Source organism: Gigantopelta aegis, chromosome 9, assembly GCF_016097555.1.
Source record: "Gigantopelta aegis isolate Gae_Host chromosome 9, Gae_host_genome, whole genome shotgun sequence".
In the NCBI taxonomy this organism is placed as follows: Eukaryota; Metazoa; Mollusca; class Gastropoda; order Neomphalida; family Peltospiridae; genus Gigantopelta; species Gigantopelta aegis.
The window spans coordinates 76,438,306-76,465,451 of NC_054707.1; the positions used below are offsets into that span (position 1 = coordinate 76,438,306).

General features: G+C 37.8%; 1 protein-coding gene and 1 long non-coding RNA gene across 2 annotated transcripts; both read right to left on the bottom strand.

Annotated features, from left to right (window-relative positions):
• Window positions 1-10,897: 10,897 nt before the first annotated feature.
• LOC121381765 lies at window positions 10,898-12,883 on the bottom strand. The gene is made up of 2 exons (XM_041511116.1): window positions 12,817-12,883; window positions 10,898-11,820 (listed from the first exon to the last, which is right to left on the bottom strand). The coding sequence occupies exon 2, from the start codon at window positions 11,810-11,812 to the stop codon at window positions 10,898-10,900; it is 915 nt and encodes a 304-aa protein (XP_041367050.1). The 5' UTR covers window positions 11,813-11,820; window positions 12,817-12,883.
• Window positions 12,884-17,053: 4,170 nt separating this feature from the next.
• On the bottom strand, window positions 17,054-18,484 carry LOC121380473. Its single transcript, XR_005958939.1, has 3 exons — window positions 18,346-18,484; window positions 17,984-18,089; window positions 17,054-17,451 (listed from the first exon to the last, which is right to left on the bottom strand). It is a non-coding gene; the product is annotated as an uncharacterized LOC121380473 (long non-coding RNA).
• Window positions 18,485-27,146: the final 8,662 nt, after the last annotated feature.

The following is a 27,146-nucleotide window of genomic DNA, read 5'->3' on the forward strand; positions in this document are numbered from 1 at the left end:
GTAAATCACAGTACTAAAGTCGCCACCATCGATGATATGACGTCATCACGATTAGCATAGATTAGTTTGACGTCTGAGGTAATACATAGAATAACAAACTCGGTACTAGTTATTATCAAATGAACACTATTTCACTCGAGACATAAATTTGATAATAACTGTTAACTCGTATATTATCCTCAATATTTTCGATTAGCAATTGGAGGATTAATCTGTGGCCCCTCCTAGAAAAATCCTACACCTGGATCTGGCTCAGTTGGTAGAGCACTCGCCTGAAATGAATGATGCGTCGAATCCCCTCTGTAGATATATCCTTCTATTGTTTTTTCCCCTCCCGTCGCAACCAGTGTCCCACGAACGACTGGTATGTCAGACGTTGTGGTATATGCTATCCTGTCTGGGGAAATGCATATAAAAGATCCCGTGCTGCTGATAGAAATACGTAGCGAGTTTCCTCTGACTACGTGTCACAATGACCTACGGTTTGATATCCAATAGCCAATGGTTAATAAATCAATGTCCTCTAGCGATGTCAACCCCCCCCCAAAAAAAAAACCCCATTAACAAAAAAAACCCCAAAAACCCACCCGAAGAAACAAAACAAAAACAATTTTAAATATTAAAAAAAAGATGTTTTTCAAGATTTACACCTAATATATGCTTGACTGTTTTCCAAAGATGGGTAAATGACCAGTTTCGCTATAATATATCAAACACACATATCATGAAGCTCACTTTTATGGTTTCCTCTACTTTAATTACATATTTTCTGATTTACGACTTTCTTGACACAAAAGAGTTTGCTATAATTACAAAGGAACACAAGATTATTAATCAAATGGTTACCCTTGACATAACAACCATATATCATCTCTTTTTTTCTTTTTTTTAAACTACTGTATCTTTGGTAGAAGAAATGTGACCAAATAATTTGCGAAATGATTACAACCTGAACTGGAGTTGAAATGTCTCCAAGATACTGAATTTTATTACAGATTTTAAAGGGACATTCCTGAGTTTGCTCCATTGTAAGATGTTTCCGACTAATAAAATATTTCTACGATTAAAGTAACATATTAAACATATTTTCTTGTTTAGATTATCATTGTCTGTATATTGAATGTGTTTCTGGTCGTCTTAATATTAGTAAGAAGCCCAAACTGGATTTTGACATCAAATAATTTCGTACGTACGAAAAAATATATTTTAGGAAATAAAATGAAATTTAACCTAGTACAAATATTAGAATGATCAGAAACACGTTTAATATACAGCCACTAATATATTGTGCAGAAAAATATATTTGATATGTAATTACAATCGTTAAAAAGTCTCTGTTAGTCGATAACATCTTAAAAATTGCAGCAAACTCAGGAATGTCCCTTTAATTTTACCTACCTGCCATATTTGTATTGTTGCACAGCTCTTTACAATGTTTTAATTTTAACTTTTTAATAGAAGACTTCCGAACTGCGCATGCGCGGCATTCCGGAACTGACCCGGTCAAAGGTCAATATTGCCTAGAAATGGCTTGTTTACGTTCAAAGTACATTGCCGATGACTTTAAAATAGATTGTTCTGTAAATAAGACATGTATTTTGGTTAAATACTTGTGGGATGTATTTTTTTTTGTAAACCTATATGAATAAAATGTGAAAAGGTTTGTCTTCGCTAGAATATTTATAAATTTCTTGATTTGTGAATCAACGTTGAGGGTTTGATTTCGTTTGCCTCTTGGTGTTGACCATTTTACTACTTACAGGCGCTTGTGAAGGGGTGGGTTTTTTTTTTTTTGGGGGGTGGGGGGGGGGGGGTCGACACCCCCATGGTCACACATATTTTCTTCTTTCCTCTAAATATATTTTCCAGGGCAGCATATCTCGACCCCCTCTATAAACTTCGCTTGCCACAGTAAAGACTCCCCTGTTGAAATTCCTAAATTAGCAGCTACAATAGATCTTTCTAGCATATTCCGAATCTGGTACTTGTTCTGATTTTGGTGTTGAACCCATTCCAACCACTGGATGGACACTCTGCTGAACTGATCTTTTTGGATGTACCCCTCACTTGGAACTTGAGCAATGGGACTGGGTACAGTTTCAGACTGGAAGATGGCCATCCCACGATCTCTCAATTCTTCTTCCGTCAGCCATAAATCAGGTTTTACCTTGATGGATCCATCCTCATTGACCGTCATCCAGTCTGTGATTTTCTGGGTGCCTGTAAGTTTGACATGCTGATGTTTCTTGAGAAATTTGCTTTGAAAGATGCCCATACATACCGAGGCAATGGTGATGTACTGGGCAAACGGATCGATGCCATTGATGTAGGTGACAGCTTTGGTATCAAGGTCTATCTGTGTTTCACCAGTGGCTTCCAGCATCAGAGCTTGAAATTGTAAGCAGGCTTCTCTGAGAACAGCGACGTCAGAGACACAGCATTCCCTCATCTCTTTCTGAAAGTCGAACATTCCCTGTTGTTCAGTATGCCACTTAAGAAATGCTGATCTCTCCTTGGATTCCATGTAATTGGCACCATACATGTTAGGTTCTGGAAACGGTCCACGATAATTCTGGTTTCCTAGGGTGTTAAAATAATGGGGAAAGTATCCCTTCTTCAGTTCCGTCAAACCAAATGCCTTGGGAAAAGCAGCCAGCTTCATGGGGAGAACATTCAAGCTGTCAATAATCCTGATGTTAAGTCCTCTCTCCCCTTGCAGGTACATGATTTTTGATCCATTGTAAATGATTTTTTGTGGATACATCGACTGGTCAATCATGTATTCCAGAAGAAAGTAGGCATCGTAGGCCTTGTTATTATGGACGATAGCCGTGACATCTTTGTGGTCGTCTTGGAACAGCCAGTGGCAAAACCGAATGTGGGCTCCGTCGCCTCAAAAGATGACTTGTCGAAACCCACAGGTCTGCTCACATGGTTCCTTCAGGGAATTCTTCTTCTTGTTTTGTTTGTTACACCTTGACCCGCATGCATGACATTTGGATGTTTCTGTGACTGGTTCGTGTTTGCACACTTCACAGGCCGTCTGTGCCACCAGGTAGTTTGGCACGTGTTGTTGTTTGCCACACCAAAATTGCTGGCAATGTTGACACCGAGCCTGATGACTGCAGTTGTCTCCTGCACAGGTTAGGCAGACTCCACTAGGCAGGTAACCTTCCTGGCATTGAAGTAATTCATCCTGGCGGCATTCGAAATCGTAAAAGATCAACTTGGTATGGGCGTCGTTGATTTCTTTTGAGGCTGGTAGCAAAGATAACCTTGGTCCACATAGTTGTTACAGCAGGGGCATTTCCATTATCCGCAGGTGTGGAGTTTAGGATCCCTCTCGCTTCTGTCGAGCATTTTTTTGCAGATGGTACATTTCCAAATACTCTCACACTTGGAGGGGATGGTGCGTCCCTTCTTGTCTTGCTTTTGTTGCTTGTGACGTTGAAAGCATTCCGGCGATCGACAGGTCACGTGACAGTGACGACACGACATCTGGACGTCGGTTTCGGGACAGTTTTGGCTATGACACACGGTGCAGGTTAATGAGCACGAATGGTGTGTCTTGTCGTTGTACGGTTTCAAACAATGTTGACAAAAGTAGGACGCCGGAAAAAATCCAGTGATGTTGACAATGGCGTGAAAATGGGGTGTTGGCTTCTCCACAAAATATAGAAAGAGTCTGGGTGCCTGTGACATCTGGTCGCCCACTCGCAGGAATTTATTACCCAGTTCGGCACTGATCACTAGGATTTGGCATCCCAAGACATGTTCAAAGGCAGGAATGTCATTCAAGTTACATGGACGATTGGTGGGTACTCCTGCCAGTGCACACAGTTTCACAGCCAACGTCTTCTGCTCTTGACGGGTTTTGGTTCTCAATTGATTATAAAATGATTAAGGGCATTTCTTGTGATGTATGATCAAGTCGATGAGCGGTGTCTTGGGGTAAGGACTACCCACGAGGTCTTGCCAATCTTTGCTCGAGATGCAGTTCAGTTTAGCCCAGGCAACACCGATCGCACGGGACATGCACAGGTCGTCGTCATTCACGATTTCGACTAATGACTGCTTTATGTGCACCGAGTTGTTTGGGCCTGTCAGAACAGTTAGGTTGGTGGCTGATCTTCCGCCTCTCGGGATTTGTATGGTACCGAGTTGAATGCTGAAAGATGTGTCCAGTGGTAAATCTTCGTTGCTCTGGAGTACTTTCTCGATGTGCCCCAAGATGGCCAGTTCGTCATAGGATAGATTCCAATGTTCGTCACACAGTTTGATCAGTTCGTCGTATTCCTAAGGTGTTAAGGGAGACCATAAGTCTTCGACCTCGGGGGCAGGAGAAGTCTCCAACGCAGTGGCTTCTTCTGATTGTTCCATCTCCATCGCAGCAACTTCTTCTGATTGTTTAATTTCCTGACATAGTAGCTCTACGAGTTTTAAATTCACGTATTCGTCGTTTTCCAGCCCATATTGCTTAGCCCAGGCAAGCAAGTCGTCGCTGCTCGTGAAAGAATTCACCGTGGCGTTGATGGCAAAGCGATCCATCTAAAAAAAAAAAAAAAATACAGGCCTATGGGAGAGGGGGGTTCTTTTAGGTCAGTAGTGAGGGGTATTATTGAGCAAAGACCCCCCAGGAATTTTTTTTGTAACATATAAAAATAACCCATTGGCACCCCTACTGGCTCGTAGTGTGCAGAAATATGTTTTTAGATTAGGTCAAAGGTTTTGTCATACATCAGACCTAGTGTTTCGCATAAAATAGTACATTATATATTACGTTCATGCGATAGTGTAAATACAGATATCTGTCAGATATACATGTTTATTTGTGTGACGAACAATTCCTTAGAAATTTCCGATCACAAGGTTAATATTTATGTACTGCTTATTCACGTTGTCACCTGAATTATACGTGTGTGTTAACTTTACGTCATCGAGATCAGTAATAATAATTTTAAATTTTTCATATATTACACCTTAAAAACACTAGTCTTGAGTATATATTTTAAATTGGTATTTTAAATTATTAATATTGCTCGTCATTCCTTTATTTCAAAATCACAATCTACTGAATGTAAAACAATGTTTTATATGAACACCATGAAAGGGGATTGTTTCAATGAACTGTTACAAAGTATAACATGTGATACGCTTAGTACTGATAGCAGTCAGAGACGGATCCCTGGGGTGTGCAACCTGAGGGGTGTGCAACCTGAGGGGTGCTGTCGAAGTACTGTCTTTTTTTTGGGGGGGGGGGGGGGGGGAGGTGAGAGGCCCTGGTCACAGGGATCATGGTTTACTCGAATTTATTATAATATTGTAGGGTATCACAGGAAGTTTGTATTTTATTTATAAATAATTTGTCCCCTCCCAGTTGCTTGGAAAGTGTAATTATGAAAAAACTAAATCTCATTTGGTCAGGGAGGTTACTGGAACAATGTTGGGTATAAATTCAAACACATTTTTTGTTACAACAGATCAACATGGATACCTTCAACGACAATGCGTGTTTAAAAATTATTTATGATATATACATTTTGATAAACTAATATATAAAGAAATATTTACTGCTTTGATTCTTTATTTTTGGCACAATTACAGTTAGGTAAATCATGTAAAATTTATCATTTTAAAATCAGTATTGTTTTGTTCGAGTACAAATTATTTTTACATCAAAAGTTCACTTTAAAAAATCCCATTCACGATAAAACTAATAAATGTCTTTTCTCTTTTTCATAATCGATCAGTTTGACCTCGAGGGGTTACTGGACCAGTGGAGGTAAGATTTTTGTTATAGCTCACTATCGTCCTAGTTGATTTTTAAAATTTGTACACCATGTTTTATGTTCCACACGGCGATGTTCGGTTATTGATACAATATACACGGCTTTCATCAATGCTTGTATTTTTATGTAATATTTTTATATTTCCAGTGACGAATATTATGTGGCGTTAGCCACCACCGCCTCCACCGCAGCAGCAACCACCACCACCACCGCTTTTTATATAATTAAGAAATTAATGTCCAGTGGCTGATATTTGTCATAGGGACGAAATAAGTAAACTGAGTCGGAGTGGGTGAGGGGATGTTCTCTATACCACTACAATGTCTAGACATGATTTTATTGATTAAAATGGTATTAAACTGAGTATCGTGCAATTTTTACATATATATTAAGCTAACATTTTCAGGAATATTAACTTTTTTTTCCAGGGACAGAAGACAAATCATGGACGAATTAAACAATTTAATTCTTCAAATTGAAGAAAACAAAAACAAACAAAAACAAACAGGTTTATGGGTATGATGCCTTGTCATTGACACTAATCGGGGCACATTCGCATATATTTGTTATTAACAATTCGACTGGTCCAGCCTTTACGAGACCTACGATTCGCCCGCTATCCTGTCAACGCCAGGTGTATTATTTGTGTCGACAAGGTCAACGCTCTAGATTAAACAAATATTTTTTTCAGGAAATAAGTATTTATGATTTAAAAATATTTAGCGGATCAGCATTTACAATTGGGTTGTAATGTCCTGTACTACAATATGTCGATAACACAACCGTGTTACAAGCCATGAGCAGATCCCGGGTGGGGGGAGTGGCGGGATGACGCTGACAGTCATTGCTCGCACTATCATTTTGGCTTCGGTCATTATCCCATGTTTATATGTTAAATTTAAATTATTTTGTTAAAGTATTCAGCCGACATGTAAACGGTGTCGTCTGATTAGTATCGAATACCATTTTAGCATGGGACCCTGGTAAGTCGAGGTACTTAATAATCGTATTAATCTATTTTAAAACTGCTTTGTAAATTTATTATAATTATTAATCAAATACATTTTTTAATTGTTACTTGAACCAACAATGCAGAAAAATATACATATTTGATGTAATCAAAAGTACACACGTGCTTACAATCGGTCTACCCCCGCCCACTAAACGAAAAAAAAAACACGAGTCGTGTTATTTACTATGTTCAAGAATAGAAGCGCAAAACGTTATAAAAACAAAGTATATAGCTGCAATTTGCTTGGTTGAATTTATATCTTAAAGAAATCAATAAAAAAAAGAACTGTTTTTATGAAAAAACATGATTGATTTAGCGGTCAGCAGATTGCTACATGGTGTTTAAAAAATATTGCTTGCAAGATAAGGTGGGACAAACTTCTTTTTTGTTTTTTAAATAGGTTTGATTATTTCTAATTGTATTGATCTACATCTTAGTTTACGTTTTCAAATTTTAGCGCCCTTATTTGCTTGCATGAAAAAACGATTGACGTGTGACCTCACATTTTTACTGACGTCACTCACTAATGCGTAAAATTAAACATGCAGACGACACTTCGATAGATATTTTGGGCATGATCGCCATAAATTACGAAAACTACAAATGTTTTAATTGTCATACGGGTCATGTGTTTTTGACCTATTTTGGTTCTTGTATAGAAAAACTAATTGTTAAGGTAAAATGTAACAAATAATTGGATATACTTAAATTTTCTTAGCTATTTGACTGTCTATACATCTTACTGTGAGACTTACAACGTAAACAAACGGTAGGTGGTGTATTACTTTAAAAAGAGGTGAAATCCTAAATGACACGACTTAATAGAGACAACGACTCAACAGGGGTGAGAGTATAACACATTTTCTGTCTATAATGTTTGAATGACGTTGCATACAAGAACAACTGCTTCCGTTTTTAGAAGGCAGGAAAACTTTCAATGTAAAATTGTTATTTATTTCACCGTGTTTGAAGAAAGAACGATTTTCAAAAAGTACCATTTGTTAAAACGTTATATTTGTCCACCACTGCAAACACATAGATCTTCAAACTAAATCAGTATAAGAAAATTAACTTACTATTTTCAGATGAAGTCTTGATCCAGTCGATTTCTAACAGTGACAAAATCTCTCGAAATTATCCAAACGAATCTTCTTTCTTCTAACAATGACGAAATATCTCAAACGAATCTCCTAACAATGACGTAGTAGATGTGATCGAATAACAATCGTTTTCGGCGAGCGAATGACAATGAAACCGTATCTGGGTGGTTCTTGGCTAATCTGGTCATTTCTCACTTTTAACATTTGCATAAAAAATCGAATATTTTTGAACTGTTTGTTGTTTTAATTTATATTTGGAGATACTAGCATACTATAAAAGGGACCAGCAGCGCACATTTATGTACAATTTCCTCCAAAATGACCCATCGGAGTATAGTGACCCCCATTATTACATCAGTACCATAACGTATATTTAAAGACTAATATTACCAAAAATAACAGAAATTTCCTGCGAAATTGGCATCAGAAGGAATTCAATAGCCACAAATCAATATGTGAAAAGTGCATTGAACATTTTCGACTAGCAAAAATAAAGAAGGCACATATTTTACCCATGACATTTTGTACACGTGACCAAATTCCACTAAAACAGTTTTACTTGGACTGCTCCCAAGTAGTTTTATTTTAGGTATTTTTGGTTCGATTACATCATCTGTACTTGTTTTTTATATTGACCTGATTACTTTGACTAATTTAACTGTTTTTTTTTACTGAAACAGGTATGTTTTGGCCTGTTACGGTACTGACAGAAGCCTTACTGTACTGATGCTATCGTTACGGTACTGATGTTTACACCAGAGAACGACCATTTCGTTAACGATTTGAATCCCGCGTATTCCCAGGAGTGCTGATAAACCCAATGCATCTGGTCGGAATAAACAAAACATGAATAATTGGTTTTAAAGAACGAAAGGTTTTATTTTCAGTAAAGAAGTTGTAGATATCTGTCACTACTCTTGGCGATACCCAAGTCACTCGGCATGAACCTTAAAAACCTTATGAAAACCAGTGGCCGTGCACAGAAGGCTTATTATGAACAGAACAAACGAAAAAAACCAACAACTTATTTTCACTTTGCATCATAGCACTTTAAAGGGACACATGTCGCCACCTAGGATACTTTTTTTCCTGGTTACATTTGTTTGATATTTATTCATGTAGGCCTACAACAATAATATGGCTCCTGGAACAATTTGGAATGATGGAATTATTGCTAACTACGGTCCCATTCATCGTCATCCTCTTGCTTGTGGACCACCTCCCACATTTTCGGCTCTACTTCGTAATGCCGGCTGGTTGCCCATTGGAGCTGTGGTATGAGCGTAATTATATCTGTATACTCATACCAGACATCATTGTCCTTCCTGCCAGGCCAGAAGAATCTATTTTGTCCCACTTTGTGCATGGTATTTACACTGACTGACTCTTCGTCTGCGTCCTCAATAATGCCTGGGTAGGCTTTTTTGTCGTATCTTAACAATGCAGTACTTGCCAGCAAGTTCTTCCTCGAAGACATACACTGGTTGTAGTATGGACTGTTTGCCACTATGCGACTTGTGGTCTTGAGGTACATCTTGTACAGGAGCTGTCAAATCATTACTAGTAGTAGCAGACTGGTCTTGAGGTGCATCTTGAACTATTTCAGGGCTATTGGTGGCTGATTGGTCTTGAGGTACATCTTGAACTAGTACAGCACTACTACTCACGTTATCATGTTTATTCGCTGTTCCCGTTGCTGACCTGTCAATGGGGATGCCATTTTCAGTTTGTAGGATACCTTCGACGGGCCTTTCTGGAAACTTGTGATGAACAGGGTTATAACAATCACATAGCTTATCTTCCATGCAGAAACAACTAAGGCGTCTGCAGATCACCTGGTGCTTGTGAACACTAACCAATTGGTGGAAGGTCATGGTTCCACGTATCGGTTTGAGCAGGATCGGTCGTACATATGCGTCAATTGGAGCAACGTCCTTCTCGGTCACCAGAAACAACCTGACAGTTGTGTTCTTTGACAGGCATGTGTACACACTTTGTGCATCAGTGAGATCCTTACCTTCGGCTACGATGCGGTCTGCAGTGCGTTTGAGGGTGCCCCCTATACCGTCGGCTGCCCCTTTGCCATGGCCAGCCTCGAGAAATGACCAATTGACAATCTTATAACCCCATTCAAAGGGAAGGGTTGATAGTAAATAGAAGTTGGTTTTACAACGGTACTGCGTTGTTGGGCCATCGGATGTGAAATACAGTGTACCAATCTCAGGCCGATCCTTTGATATACTGTCAAGGACAGGTTTCAGATGCGCCCAAATGGCGGGTGCATCATGTCGTCTGCACTCTGAAATAGTAGCAAACCCATATTTTTCATTATTTGTGTACACAATGCCTGTATGTAATGTGACCTGTGCGTTTGATGTACCAAAATGCACACTTTGAATTTCACGGTTGTACTTTAGACCATAGTTCTCGCTGAAGTCCATATGAATCATGGCTTCATTCTCTGCAAGAGTAAGCCTTTTCTGATGCAACTGAATGTACTGATGACGAATATTATACACGTGACGACTAAGCTTCCTGTTCAAAGCTTCCTCAAATTTCTCCGCCAGGGAAACAACAGTTCCTTCAACCCTATGTTTCACGTTTTTTTTGGTGACTTCTATTTTTCCTGTTGTCTTGTTTAGATACTCATGGTCTTGAATCGTCCACTCATCCCACCAGGTGGTGTCTGTTTGCTCATATGGTTTATATTTGATGCGCTTATCTTTGCACGTGTCACACTCACGATACATACACTCCTTGCTTTTCGTCGAACAGCATATCACTTCGAGATGTTTCTCTGCATCTTTCTCATCGGTTATCTTCAGCTTGTAAAGTCTATCGGCCATCAGTTGGATGTTTTCGTGGGTGCGACAAGAGACACATTTCCATGTCCGACAGATTAGGCTTCACAACCCAAAATGGTCGTTGCAGACAGAAAAACTGGTACGATACCCGTATACGCAGCCCATTTTCAGACATGAACTTGTGATGCAGATTCAGCATGGAGTCCAAAAGGAAACGTTTTTGCATTTCATTCTTCTCCTGCGTGTTTTGTCCTTTTTACCTGGCCTCATCATGCTGTTGTCATCCCGCAATAACAATTCTCGAATTGCATTCACAATTTCGTCAGAGTGGCGGTCTCGCCGGCGTTTCCTCGCCATTGATGCTACATCTTTAAGCGCAAGTGTTCTGCTTATACCAAGCTTGTTTGAAAAGTGTTTTGCCATATGATATTTTTTCAGGAAGGCACTAAGAAAGATCCTGCGAACCAGTTGTTTCTCACGTTGGTTGCTAAGCTCTCTGTATCGTTCCTTAATACCTCTAGCTAGAGCAAATGAAAACGTCAAATCTCTCTGAACCGATTTCAGATTGCCTGATTGCAAGAGTTTCTTTGATTCAGACCTGGGTGTTGCTGGATCTTTTGACAATTTTGCGCATGCCCTTTCATAGCGTTTCTGCACCCTCTTGCATCTTAACTGTTCATGTTGCAATTTGACGGTTAGTTTTTCAATGGTTCGGTAGGCTTTTGCCCTGTCGCGACGAATCTTTTTTCGACCACTCGTCTTCATAACACTAGGACCTGGTTGTTCCCTACTCGGACCGGGTTGTGGCTCAGCAGCAGCAGCATCAGGATGCGGACTTTGAGGTGGAGTCATAATTGCAGCAATGCTTGTCTTCTGCCTCTGACGCCAAGCTTTCAAGTCACGCTTCCATTTTCTTCTCTGCTTTCGGAGTTCACGTTCCGTCATGTCAGCAACACGTTTACGTTTTCCTTCTGCTATCCTTCGTGTATAACGTTCACTTTCTGCCTGCAAGTACCTCTGATGGGATTCGAGGTTGGCCTTCTGTCTTTCACGCCACTTCTTTTGCCGTTCTTTTCCCGTCAATGGCCTTGCCATTTTAGGGGGCATCTTGCAGTCTGAAAGGTAATATCAAGATTATATTATAATGAATAAATAATTATTGTTATTCATTCTTGTTAGACCAATTGGAAAAAAATTCTGTGTCCCACATAATCAGTCTAGAAGGGGCCCCTGAATGGCTTTCCATACCCACAGTTTAGGATGGATATCCATACCTATACAAATTTCTCTAACATGTTGATTAAAACCTTCCTAAAGGTCGGGTCACTGTTTCTGTTTTATACAGATCAACTTGATTCATTACAACCTCTTAAAGTAGTCATTTATGCATGTATCCCAGGATGCCACCCATCCTTTGCATCCCTTCCTTACTAATAATTCACTGATGAAATGTAAGTTTAAAATAAGTTATTCTACAATTGCAAAGAGAGCGTCGTACAGACTGCGGCCGCAGCGCAATAGGGGGGCCTAAGGTCATGACATCAATAATATACTGAAAAGCAAAAGAAACACAATGGCCTTAACGTTTCTAGGCATTTTTATTAAAATAAATGCATGTATTATTATACATAGTGCATTATTTTTTCCCAAACTGGCATCTGTCTAATCCAGTAATCTGATTAAACAGGATTAATTTGTTGGTCATACATTGGCTTAAAATAGCAGTAAAACGTTATAGCTATTGCGTTTCTTTTGCTGTTCAGTATATATGAAGCTAGTGTCAATATTTTTAAAGAGAAAACTGGACAAATCAGTCCAGTTGGTGACATAAGTATATCCCTTTAAGTCTGACTGAGTCTGACTGATCAGTACCGTAACGAATAGTAAGTACCGTAATCCGTGAATATGTTATGGTACTTACGTTACGGTACTTACTCATATTTGAAGTAATGCCGTCACACGAGCTCAATACAAAAAGCAATGCTTGCCGTTTTGATGCGTCGACCGAGAGGAAACTTCAGACTACTCGGCAAATATATAATTTTTATTATCAAGTATTTGATCTTTAGAAAAACCATGTTACGGTACTTATTTTGAATAAGAATACGTACCTATATTTTCAGGACAAACTTGAAATACTCGAGATTTAGATTCCTTCACGCCCCGTCGACTGCTGTAAAAATGGCGGCATTGTCCACTAGGTTGGTACGCGTGACCCAGTGCTAAATATCGTCATCACTTATCATATGACGTCACCGAATTCTATTGGTTACGGTACTTACGCCTAACTCGGCGACGGGGGTAAAAAGTAGAAATATTTTTCTTTTCATTGTAATTACGTATAAAATTGTCATTGGGTGCAAATACTAACAATATAATCAATGTTTTGCTAAAGTTTCAGTGTTCTGAAAGTGATATTTAACGTCAAAATCTGCTAACAAAGAGCGTGGAATCGTTATGCGACAGCACATTTTGGCATGCAATGTATTTGTTAATGATCGTTATTGTGCTTATACCGTTATATTATCAGTCGATTTAACTTGAGTTCAATGGATACCAACATTATCATTGATTCTAGCTTGCAGAACTTTAATTATGTGACAATTATTACGACCGTTTTCTCTGAAAATGCATGGCGACAGTAATTGACCAGATTAGTCAAGAACTACCCATCTAGCCTTTTTATACTCTTTCGTGCCAGTCTAAGTAGGTCAGGGGCCGGTCTAAGTAGGCCAGGGCCGGGTCAGTAGGACGTTGCACACGGCACATTAGGCCAGTCTAAGTAGGTCAAGGCCGGGTCAGTAGGACGTTGCACACGGTACAGTAGTCCGTGACGTCATCAAGGTCAAGGCCAGTCTAAGCAGGTCAGGCCCGGGTGAGTAGGACGAGGTCACGTGACAAGGCCGTGACGTCAAGGTCACGGAAAGTAGGTCATGAGGCGCAACAGGCCCCCCCCCCCTACTACTTCTGTAAGAAATCTGAAATAAAGTCAGGCATACGGCCCATGCCATGGAGGTCTTTGAAAATCCCATACTTCCACGTGGTATCATAAGCTTTCTCGAGCTTATGATAATACATGCAGTTTTTGTGCTAACGAACAAGAATCTTTGGAACATATATTTTTCTATTGCCCTAACTCTAATCAAATATGGAAAATATTTGAAATTTGGCTGTGACGGAACATGCTCTTATCTTTTCGCCTGTGGCGATGTTAATTGTTTTAGAGGGCCATGTGCAGCTTGGTTACGTAATACCTCCGCGCGACCGTGCGTCCCAATATGCACTTAGACCAAGGGCCGTATGCACGAGGAGCGGATAAAACTAAACGCGGATTGCTAATCGCGTTTAAATGTATTCGCTTTTTGATATGCATAAACGTAAATGACGTCGCGAATAGCTATCCGGCGGCGTTATTTTTAGATTGAGGGAACTCCTCGCCGCGCATGGCATTCTGGAACCTAACGTTGCGCTTACAATGTACTTTTGTAAACAAAAGGAACAGTGTATCGTTTAATATTTATAAATAAATAAAATATATAAATACATTTATTTATAAATACAATACAATACAATAAAATAAAATTAAATACAATTAAATTAAATTAAATTAAAATTAAACTAAATAATAATAATAATACAAAAATAATAATGAAAATAAATAAAATTAAATGCATAGTTATAAGAAGAAGAAGAAAAAAATATATATAGCAATCCTGTTATTAACAGTCATTAAAAGTGCAGTATATATTTCGGAAGGGGTGCAAATTAAAAACAAATAAGAATAAAATAGGCAAATAGTCTTGCCAAATAAAAAAATAAAAATGGGGGACCAAGATATAACACCCAGGATACTAATAAAATATAGAAATGCAGATATAGAGGGAGATAACTGGAAAACTGGTAAATAAATAAAATAGTTTGTTTTGTTTAACGACACCACTAGAGCACATTTATTTATTAATCATCGGCTATTAGATGCCAAACATGGTTATTTTTGACAGAGAAAACCCGCTACATTTTTCCATTAGTAGCAAGGGATCTTTTATAAGTCGTGGAAACAAAAGAAATTAATAAAAATAGGTCAAACACCAACCATAAGCGTCCGGGGGTTGGGGGGGGGGGGGGGGGGGGGAGGCAATCTTAGAATTCGGATTTAAAACGAATAAGACATTCGGGCAAAATGAGCTGGCCTTAAATCTTCTCTCTGTGTTTTTCATTCATTCTACTGACAGTATTATTTTTAATGTAACCCATGTAAAAAAAAGGAAGGAAGGAACTGTTTTATTAACGACGCACTCAACACATTTTATTTACGGTTATATGGTATCGGGCATATGGTTAAGGACCACACAGATATTGAGGGAGAAAACATTGAGGGGGGGGGGGGGAGAGGAGAGGAGGGGTAGAGGGAGAGAGAAATAACACAGAAGTACGCAACAGACAATTTTTTTACTCAACTTGATTACCTGCACTTGACGACGATAATATACTTTTTTCCCGAATTTATACAAATAAAGAATTGTTTTTTTTTTCATGTGGATTATGAGCCCCACACCTACCCACATACCCAATCCTACCACCACTGCAACAGTTTTATTTTGGTTCAGTAAACAAAATGGACTGAACATTTATGAAAATAAACACCCAGTGAAACACACTTGGGGTTTTGTTAAAATGAATTATGGCACGCACAGTCAGTCTAAAATATGTAGGCAGAACCCCCCAAAAGAGAAACGGAAACTGCTTTTAATACAGGGGCAATTTTCCGTTATCATTATTTAATAGCCATACAAAAGTAATAATATTAAAAAACTAAATAATATACAAAATATACAGAGAAAGAAATAAGGGAACACTTAGTATTGAATACTATTATCGTCCTAATGTCTAATGTCTACTGTTTTTGTTGCAGTCACTACCTCCTGTAAGTGTTGGTGTGATCCCTTATTTCTTTCAATCAGTACATATTGCCAAACAGAGCATACACTGAAATACACAACAAACAACAACAATTCAAAGTAATATTTATAATTTATTTCACCTTACAAATTGTGAAGAGTGAAGCAAGTGTAGTGTAGAAGTAAATAAACCAAGTGTAGATAACTTAAGATAAACACATCTTAAATTGTTAATTAAAGTGGGTGACATGTCAGAGGGAACATGTAATTAAAGTTACTCAGTATTGTACATGAACAAAAATTATTACTTAAAATTATTTTTTATTTGTTATCAGATTTTAAAACAATTTCATGTATTTTTCATAATTATTTTGTTAATTTGTCTTTATTTTATGAATTGTTTTGCATAGAAGTTCTGAATTATAATAATCTAACTGTAACATTATTTTCCTGTTGCATATTGATTTAAATTCAAAATGAAGGTGTATGAAAAATGTAAAATATGAATATCATTTTGTGTTAACAGAGCATGTAAATTACTTTTTCATCTACAGCTGTCTTTAAGAGTAAATGTATTACTATAGTACTGTCGGAAATAGAATAAAAATGATTTTCGTCGATTATTTTTTTCATATTAAAATGATAAGTAAATATTTTGTAAATACCCATTCAATGACACTTTATATAATTTAGCATTTACTTGTTTGGGCTCTCACTGATGTACAAAGTAGTGTTTACTCTTGAAATTAAACTAAAGATGTCCGTAAACAGGTGATTTGTGACCTTTATTGGAACAGATTATAACACATTTTGATGATATGTGTCAATTTCATTTACCCTTAAACAAACTTTTAATTTAAAACTGCAAATTAACTGATTATTTTGAATTGCAACATAAATTATTAATTATGACATTAGAAATTTACACAATCTTGCAACAATTTAAAGGTGCTATATAATGCGAGCTGTGATAAAGATTCTCCAATAAAAATCTATTTTCTACTAGTAGATAAAATTATTTCCTATAATCATTTATGGGCATATAGTTAAAGGTGTCTTCTTTAGATATTAAATAAAAAATTTATTAAAAAAAAAAAAAAAAAATGATTTGCAATAACTGTCATTGGGCAACAATGAGATAGCACCTTTAATACCGGTATAATGATTCACTCATAATGGCTCTTGACAGTTTTGCTCAAAAGTTACTTATAAATGACTACAAATATTTTCTTTTGGAGAGGGATAGGGGCAAACCATCATCAGAAACAGTCCCTCACATATTGTAACCCCAGTGAAATTGACACATGTTGACCAAAATGTGTTATAGTCTGTTCCAATAAAGTGCACAGATCACCTGTTTACTGACATTTTTCTTTTAATTTCAAGAGTAAACACCACCATGAACATCAATGAGCGCCCAAACAAGTAAATGCTACATTAGGTAGACTATCAGTAAATAGATATTTACAAAATATTTACTTGTCAGTTTAATATGTAAGAAATAATCGACGAAAATAATTTTTATTCTATTTCCGACACTACTTTAGTAAATAACAGCTCTGCTATCAACATCATGAACCATTGGGTTGAAATCTCTTTCATATCAAAGTTATCATCTTGTAACAAAACAAAACCTGGATCACTGTCATTGAATTTCTCTGAATCAGATGGAGCTTCCTAGCACAGTTATGCAGCATTACACAAATCGTAATAACTTTATGAATCTTAGAAGGTTCCAAAACGCACACATTCAACAACTTGCTTGAACTTTGTATAGCTGTATATATCCTCACTTCAGATTCACTTGGGTTCACAACCAGAGTATACAACAACTTATGTGCCATGTACCTGGAACAAAATGTTACAAATATGACATTTATGATAATAAGGTGATCTTGGTAATAACAGGTGTTTTTTTGTTTTTGTTGTTGTTTGTTTTGGGTTGTTGGTTTTTTTTTTTGGGGGGGGGGGGGGTTAAAAGAAAAAGAACAAATCATCTGCTTCACCAAGGTAAAGAAAAGAAAGAAAAGAATTTGACAGCATGTCACAATATATGTTTATAGAGCACTGTTTTATTTTTTTTATTTTTATTTTTAAATCTGTTATGTAACTAAATAGTTTTACTTTTATCAAATCTATGCTTCAATAATGGTGAAAAATTGTATTTTAAGTTTAGTGGTTAAATTATGTTACCAACGCCATATTTTATGCTTTAAAATAATTACTTCAGTTAGTTCTCTCTATCTCTGTCTCTGTCTCTGTGTGTGTGTGTGTGTGTGTGTTCTCTCTCTCTCCGCTATCTATACACACACATGGTTTTACACACACACACACACACACACACACACACACACACACACACACACTCTATCTGCATTACCTGCACATTGACAGAATGACACCATTTGCTACAGCCATGTTCGTTTTGTGGTTTGGTACCTGCTGGAGTGTTGTCAGTCCTCACCAAATTGTTGACTGATGTATGCCTATAACATAAAATGAACAAATACATAAGTAAGTGAAATCAATGAAAATAGCTTATATAATTATTATATATCTGGCACATGTTTTCAATAAAAATTAAATTAAACTACTTGTTTCAGTTACGGAAAATATGTTCCGCTAAAATGGTAGCCTACACTACAGTCTACAGTACTGTGCATGGCCATTTCAATCATCCGGTGCGTTTAATATTATTTACGCTGACAATTTTGTGAAAATTTAAAACCTTTATTTGCTTACCTTAGGCTAATTGTTTGACAAGCCGTTGTCTGTGTTCCCAGGTATACCCACCCCCAATAAAAACATACAGATTAATTTCTATATTTCCATTTTTGTATATTTTCCCCAAATAACCTTCCAATTTTTTGGTAAGTTGTCGACGTGTTTTCGTGAACAACATACATGTATGACGTAATCAAAGTTCGTGCTTACGTTGTTTAAAGTTGAAGTAGCAAGTGCAATGCCAATGGGAGGACTTTTGATGGGGGACGGTTTTCGATAGGTTACATTAAAACATTGAAGACAATGCATGGCGATGTGGCAAATACAAACAGACTGAAATAAATATGTAATAATTGTTATATAAAAACAAGTTCCTCACCGATCAGTTATCGCAGACATATTGAAAGTGTTGCAAACTTGTACTTTTGTAGATTTTTGACAGCAACGTTAACACTCCCAACCGACTGGACACTTCGATGTTTTCCGCTATTTCATCTGTGATCTTCAGAATATCTTTTTGTTCAAATTTAAATTCTTCATATTTTTCCACATTATAAAAAGTGTCAAATTGCTTTGTTCGATCAAGAAATAACCAGTTTTGTCGACATGTTTGCCTGTTTCTGAATCGCAACACACCAGCGCGGCCATTTTCCTTTCAGACTTATCCAGCGGATAGGCCTTTATACGCAGAAAATGTAGCGAATAGCGTTATTCGCGTTTAGGCTATTTGGGGAGCTCTATCCTGCCGTCATGCATACCAAATTTCCCCACTTATCCGGCGGATAGGCACTATTCCCGGATAGTGGACTTATCCGCCCCTCGTGCATACGGCCCCAGGTGTGGAGGCCATGTGGCCAGTAGTTACGTAATAACTCATGTAGTGCGGTTTTACGACCTGGTATTCCTGGCGGACTAGGCGACAGTAAGTCTGGCCATCTAAGGGAAAATAACGGCTCTGGGAGTTCGGGTAAATTCACATGATAGGTGAGGTGCCGCGTTGTGCCCCCAGGCGATATTCGCTGTCTCTCAGATTTTTGAATAAATATATAGGGTTTTAGAGATATCGGGGAGAAACATTGGAAGTATCCAGGGGAAACGGACGTCGTCCACTGAACGATCTATACAAGTTCAGTCCGGACGTGGTAAATATATTTTTCTGCTCTGTTGTATAACCTTGATGTGATTGATGTGACTTTAAATATTTTAATACTGTATTATACCAATATTATTTAGACAGTGTTTCCGGTAATCTGACGAAGTAAATTGTAGGCTTCACTGTCTAATATTTTATACGAGTATTTGGTAATATAAAGCTTAGCCGGTCATCCTAGAGGACCTAGGTAAACTGTAGGTTATTGTCTTTATTGTGATAGGTACCAGTATTAATTCTGTATTGCAAGGTTACTGAATGAGTAGTTTAAGGTTAATTAAAAATTAACCAAGTAGGAATAGAGTTGTAATTCCTTTATTAATTAAGTTCCCCTGGAAGCGTTTCTCAGTTATCACACGTGTGTGTGTTGTATTACCGTGAAATGATTAGAATAGTGTGTAAACTAGACACCTAGTGATTAACTAATTAAGTGATTAGTTCTGAATTGTTATAATTTGTTGTTGTTAATGAACTACTGCGGCAAGTACATTTGTCAGCGTAGTGTTAATACAGATTCCAAAGAGTATTGTGTTTTGTTGTGTTTTCTAGTGAACCTCTGAATATACCTAGAGCCGAGCCACTCGGGTATTGGACTGCCCGATACAGAGAGATATAATAGATATACAGTTGGAAGATATATTTGGATAATCGTGTTTGATTCAGTTACGGGTATTATAGGATCCCCGTGACATTGGCTCAAAACAAAGATAGGATCAGTTATTAAATTTAATATTCAAGGTGTTTTGCTGGGTATCCCTAGTAAAAGCAGTTTAATAAATCATCTACTTGTTGTTATACTGAAAAGATAAATATATAGTTGTAAACATAAAGAAAAGCTACCAATATTTATGGAAGCTCTTAGTTTTATAAAATATTATGGAACAATAGAAAAATATATTTTAGGGTGCAATGAAGACCGCTTCACAGAAAAATGGGGCATTTTACCTGTTTAAAATTAATACTTTAAATAATAATAATAATAATAAGTCCATCAATTTCACTTATATCCTTTCAGCTGGAGATAAAACATTTCCTTAAAGGGACATTCCCGACTTTGCTGCAATTTTTAAGATGTTATCGACTAACAGATACTTTTTAACGATTATAATTAGATATCAAATATATTTTTCTGCGTAAATTATTAGTGGCTGTATATTAAACATGTTTCTGATTGTTCTAATATCTGTACTAGGCTAAATTTCATTTTATTTCCTAAAAAATATTTTGTAAACAAGAAAAATATTTTGTAAACAAGAAAATATATTTATTATGCAAGTTTAATCGTAGAAACATTTTATTAGTGGGAAACATGTTACTAATATAACTGTCCTCCGTGACTTTGCCAATCCCTATCATGTAACAGATGTAGATAGCTATTTTTCATTATTATTATTTTATTATGTTATTTCAGCTAATAAGATGTATAATATTTATTATATATAATATGTGTGTGTATAGTATACCCAAGCCACGTGGGTATAAAAAACACGGATGTAAATGTGGCATTTCATGAAAATAAACTTAAAAAAAAGAAAAAAGACCCTTTGTTCCTACTGAATCGTGGAATAGTCATCGGAACTTGTTCTTTGACTTTTTTTGACGTTAATAAAGTTTCGTTTTTCTATTATTGTTTGTCAGATTATGTGTAATCGCCTTCTTTTACAGAAAAGAAAATGTACACTGTTGTTTGTGCTTAACAGAAATACTTACACCCACGTCTTGGGGAGACCAAGAAAAAGGGGCTCATTGATGACTGACTCGTTAAAACGGCATCTTATAAAAGTTTTGATATTTGCAATTAATAAGCATGTGTTTGTGTATAGATCACTGTGTTCGAACGGAAGTGTACATTAATTGGACTAAATGACTAGCTGCGATTTTCTGTACGGTACCCCTAGCTGCATTATTAACTACGACATATGCAGTAATTAAAGGGACATTCCTGAGTTTGCTGCATTGTAAGATGTTTCCGATTAATAAAATATTTCTACGATTAAACTTACATATTAAATATATTTTCTGGTTTAGAATATCAGTGTCTGTAAATTCAAGGTGTTTCTGGTTGTCTTAATATTTGTAAGAAGCCCAAACTGAATTTTGTCTTCAAATATTTTCGTACGTACGAAAAAACTATATTTTAGGAAATAAAATGAAATTTAACCTAGCATAAATATTAGAACAACCAGAAACACGTTTTATATACAGCCACTACTATTTTAAGCAGAAAATATATTTAATATGCAATTACAATCGTTAAAAAGTCTCTATTAGTCGATAACATCTCAAAAAGTCCAGCAAACTCGGGAATGTCCCTTTAATAATGAAACTAACGATACAGAAATTCACTTCCTCGCCTAACGATAAGGTTTCTACCGTCTGACTCGGTAATAAAGACAGTTTCGGGAGAAAGCATGCCCATATTTTTCAGTGGCCTAAATACAGGTAACAAATCGTACATCATGACGTACATTAAATTAAAAAGGGACATTCCTGAGTTTGCTGCATTGTAAGATGTTTCCGACTAATAAAATAGTTCTACGATTAAACTTGCATATTAAATATATTTTCTGGTTTAGAATATCAGTGTCTGTAAATTCAAGGTGTTTCTGGTTGTCTTAATATTTGTAAGAAGCCCAAACTGAATTTTGTCTTCAAATATTTTCGTACGTACGAAAAAACTATATTTTAGGAAATAAAATGAAATTTAACCTAGCATAAATATTAGAACAACCAGAAACACGTTTTATATACAGCCACTACTATTTTAAGCAGAAAATATATTTAATATGCAATTACAATCGTTAAAAAGTCTCTATTAGTCGATAACATCTCAAAAAGTCCAGCAAACTCGGGAATGTCCCTTTAATAATGAAACTAACGATACAGAAATTCACTTCCTCGCCTAACGATAAGGTTTCTACCGTCTGACTCGGTAATAAAGACAGTTTCGGGAGAAAGCATGCCCATATTTTTCAGTGGACTAAATACAGGTAACAAATCGTACATCATGACGTACATTAAATTAAAAAGGGACATTCCTGAGTTTGCTGCATTGTAAGATGTTTCCGACTAATAAAATAGTTCTACGATTAAACTTGCATATTAAATATATTTTCTTGTTTAGAATATCAGTGTCTGTATATTCAACGTCTTTTTAATCGTCTTAATATTTGTAAGAATCCCAAACTGGATTTTGTCTTCAAATAATTTCGTAGGTTCGAAAAATATATTTGCAGATACATATACTTGATATTTAATTACAATCGTTAAAAAGTCTTAAAAATTACAGCAAACTCAGGAATGTCCCTTTAATTTAATACTGACGATGCAAATAAATGTATTATTGGTGAAAATACGCAAACAAATCGGAACAGCGAGTCCAGTGTCATTGTCAAACAATGTGTAATGGACATAATGTGTATATGTATGTATGTATTAATGTATGAATATCTATATATTGTATGTATGTCGAGGTTGACTGTTACATACATAGATATTAACGCACTGGCACAGGGGATAATTAAATCTTTTCTGGCCTCAGAAATTGTCCCATGTCGTTGCTGGGTCTCGAACCTGTGGCACCAAATCGCCCGCAAATTGCGAGACTAACCTTGGATGCGCTCTGAGCTATCGAGGCATCCATAAAAAAGATGCTCTTTAACTCAACCACATGCATAGGGCCTCCAATCTACGCAGCCGATCCCGCTTACGTGCACGAAACACTGGGCAGACCTGGCACTGGCTAGTATGTATTGATGTATGAATATCTATATAGTGTATGTATGTCGAGGTTGACTGTTACATACATAGATATTAACGCACTGGCACAGGGGATAATTAAATCCTTTCTGGCTTCACAAATTGTCCCATGCCGTTGCTGGGACTCGAACCTGTGGCACCGAATCGCCCGCAAATTGTGAGACTAAGCACGATACAAATAGAACTCGCTAAATAGTGAACCAGGCAAAGCCTCAATTTTGTTTTTTAACGGCATTGTTTGTTAATAGCAGACATCCATGTGGAATCAATTATTCATAGGCTGACAAAAATTATGTGGGTGGATGTCATTGTCAGTTTTAAGTTTTAAGGTCATTTTCAAGGTCATAAAGGTCACCAAGGTCAAAAATGGCGTTTTCACAAGTTTAATTGTCTAAGTAGTTTATAATTGCAACAGCAGCATGATAATTGGCACACAAAAATAGTTTTTAGTCATTCTTCAAATCCATATAAGTGAACATTTGAAAATCCAAGATGGCGGCCACACTTTCTAAGATGGCAGCCATTTTTGCACTTTTGAACATAACTTAGAAGATTCGCTAACTTTGAGCGATGTTGGTGTCCATTTGTATGTTTTTGCGTATGATGAAACCATTTATGCTCTTTTTAGTCCTCTTACATATATAATTATCATATTTGAAGCTATTTTAACACAATTGTCTATGCACATATAACAAGGCAAAGTATAATGATGTCTATTGTCCAGCTGGGTTGCAGCAACCGACTATATCACATCCACATGCTGCAGTGCACTGCATGTTCTTCGTGAAGCAGGAACATCGGGCAGTCTTGTACTTGGACTTGCAGCCGCATGCCACCAGTTCCAAGCAGGCATCTGGGATGGGGGGGGGGGGGGGGGGGGGGGGGTCTTGTCCAGACTGCTGACAGAGACTCTGCGTCCTTCTACCAGGCCGTGGTGGCTACTGGGTGTGGAACATCTATATACACCTGCCTCAGTCCATAGGTCATCCAGTCCTGCACTGTCCATGTGTTGGCCAATGCTTTTGAGGAAGTTGAAGCAGATGTGGAGTCCTCCCATGAGAAATATGACATTCTCAAACTTGGGATTTTCCCACACCAATTCCTTGCCCCTGCTATACAGTGGTTGGTCAGCAGTAATGATTGTGTGCTTCTGGCCCATGTGGTGTGAAATGGTCATAAAGCGGTTTATTACTGTTGTGAGTGTATCATTGTCATCTGTTCGTGGCTGGAGAACTGGCAGCATCCCTGCGGTTGTTACAGGCGGGTCAATGACACTGGTAGCTACGTTCATTGCTCCCCAGGAAGGAACTGACTTATCCTCATCGTGTATACGTGAAACAACCCAGGCCATATCTTTGCCACGTACCTTCTGTCTTGTGTCACCACTGTTGGTAAACCACTTTTCCTCAATCTTCCTGTCACCACTAAAGCAGAGTGGTGGTCTCTGACCTGATGGCAGAACAGCTGGGTCTAATTGTTGGAATGCCTGTAAAGCATCTGGCTTGATTGTTCTGGGTCGCAGTATGCGCTTTTCCGCTACATAAGGTTGTTGTGCAGTTGGACCCCTTTGCCAGACCATCATCTGTGTGCAATGGAAGGTGTTCTTTCCATCCAGGGTTGCTTCCAGAACGTCTATGTTGTCACAAGAGCAGTGGATCATTCGTTCTCTGACCAGGGTGTCTGGGACATAGACATTGCCATTCTCAACAAATCTGTCAAAAATGTTCTGTGCTATGGACGTGTCGATTCTGCGCACAGTATCGATGCCGATTGTGTGGTTGGCTGCATGGAATAGGTCTAAAAGAGCTTCGGAAAGAGTAGCTTGGTGGAGGGCAAGACCTAATCCAACATGCTTTGGTGTGAGCTTTCGTTTGTTTGACACCGCATACACAATGTCCTGAGCAATACTGCATACAGTTTGCTTGATACTGGAGTCTTCTTCGATCCCCTCCTCCACTACAGTTATTCCTCCAAAGAGCAACCTCAGAAACAGATACAGGCTATTTGGAACCACCTGGTCAACATGTGCTTGATCAATGAATGAATTAATGAATGTTTAACGACACCCCAGCACGAAACATACATCGGCTATTGGGTGTCAAACTATGGTAATGCAAATAAATAAAGTGATGATCAACATCAATATAACAATTCAAGGTTTAAACAAAAACAGTGTAAAGAACTGTGCAAAAATACAAATACAAATATCACAGAATTTTACGGACACCGAATTTTACTCTAAACTTCTAATTTGTGTTGTATTGGCCATTCTCAAAGAGAATGTTACACCCCTGCACCACGGTGAGGTTACAGCACGCGCAGGGGTGTGCTTGATCAAGTCCATGCCATGTACTTGTGTGTCCTGGTGTATCAAGCAGATCTTGTCAAACCCTCATAGCCACATGTACCATTTCTTGGAAGATGTTACCCTGTGCAAACACCAGAACGCCTCCATCTTCATCGTCAGTTGATTCTCAATCTGTTGAGAAAGATGAGAACATTCCATGTTGGTCAGACTGTTAGGGTTTTTGGAGATGATGAAGTCAGATTGTTCACCAGGGTACATGAGTGGTGGTCCTTTGGAAAGAGGTCGTACATAGCTGGCCTTTGGACCAACAAACCGTTGAATCTCTTCATAGAAGGTTGCTCTCCTAGACTGGTATTTCTTTGGCGCGAGTGTACCCATTTCATTGCACAGTGTCTCGTACCTGTCCCATACGTCCCCCATGTCATACACATGACCACGGGACAGTCCTACACGTAGGTCTCTGCACACTGTCATCATGCACCTATCGACGTCTGTCTCAGTCTGTGGATCCCCTCTTTTCTGCCTGTCTGTTCGTCTTTCAAATGTTATCAGGCATGGGAGGTGGTAGCAACCTTCAACTGCAATCAGGTCACTGATTCCAGAAAGCCGCGTAGTTATCTGTGAATCTGTTTGGGCACGTTTGATTATGTCTTTAGACTTTTCAAATGTTTCTACTCTGTGAACCTTTCTTTTGCTCTGAACTTGACAGAACATGCAGAGCGACCAGTCAGTTGCTGATTGTGAACTGCGTCTTGTAGTTCCTGAAGGTAGACCTGAGCATGATACAGGTGCATTCCCACTGGTCGATGCCTCAGGTGATACGTGCTGTTGTTTTGTCAGTCTCTCTAGCATGGTTTCAGAAGCAAAGGTAGAATAGCACCCCTTGTGCCATTTTATGTCCTGTGCATTCATGTCCTCTTCTGTAAGGGTGCGAAGTCTTTCTTGAATGTCCAGGAATGAAGTATCACAAAGTGCTCTGCGCTGATGACCAACAGTCCTTATCCTGGCCTTTCCAGCTGCTGATGATGTGCGGAGGTCGCCTGTTTTGCTGCGACAGAAGAAACAACATTGCTTATCCGAGTCTTGTCTGCAGTATCTTACGTCTGATGATGGACACGGGATCCATGGTTAGTTCTTCAACTCTGAAAAGACAAGGATTGTTTTGAGAACACATACCCACATACCAACAGGTTGGTAGCCTTCAAATAATACATATGTTCAGCAATTGAAACATTTATATGTATGTGTAGATGTAGAATATACAAAACATCACCGACACATGGCTTATGAATATTGTTGATGGTAGTTTAGATTGAAAACACTGTGCGGAGCAGGGTGTGTGGCCAGATCTACATGTACTCGTACACATAATGACCACCATCTTCAGGATTGTGTTTAAAATGGCTAAAACTAAAGTAATATTCCATTGGAGAGGATTTATGATAGCATAAATGGCTTAATCATGCTTGAAAATATACAAATAGACACCAAGGTCACTCAAATCCATGATTATATGCAAAGTTATGTCAAAAAGTACAAAATTAACCGACATTTGGGGAAAAATGGCCGCCATATTTGAAAAAGTGGCCGCCATTTTGGATT

What these genes read in the sequence shown, in the direction of transcription:
- LOC121381765 (XM_041511116.1), bottom strand. Translation starts at nt 11,812, where the DNA reads ATGCCCCCTAAAATGGCAAGGCCATTGACGGGAAAAGAACGGCAAAAG.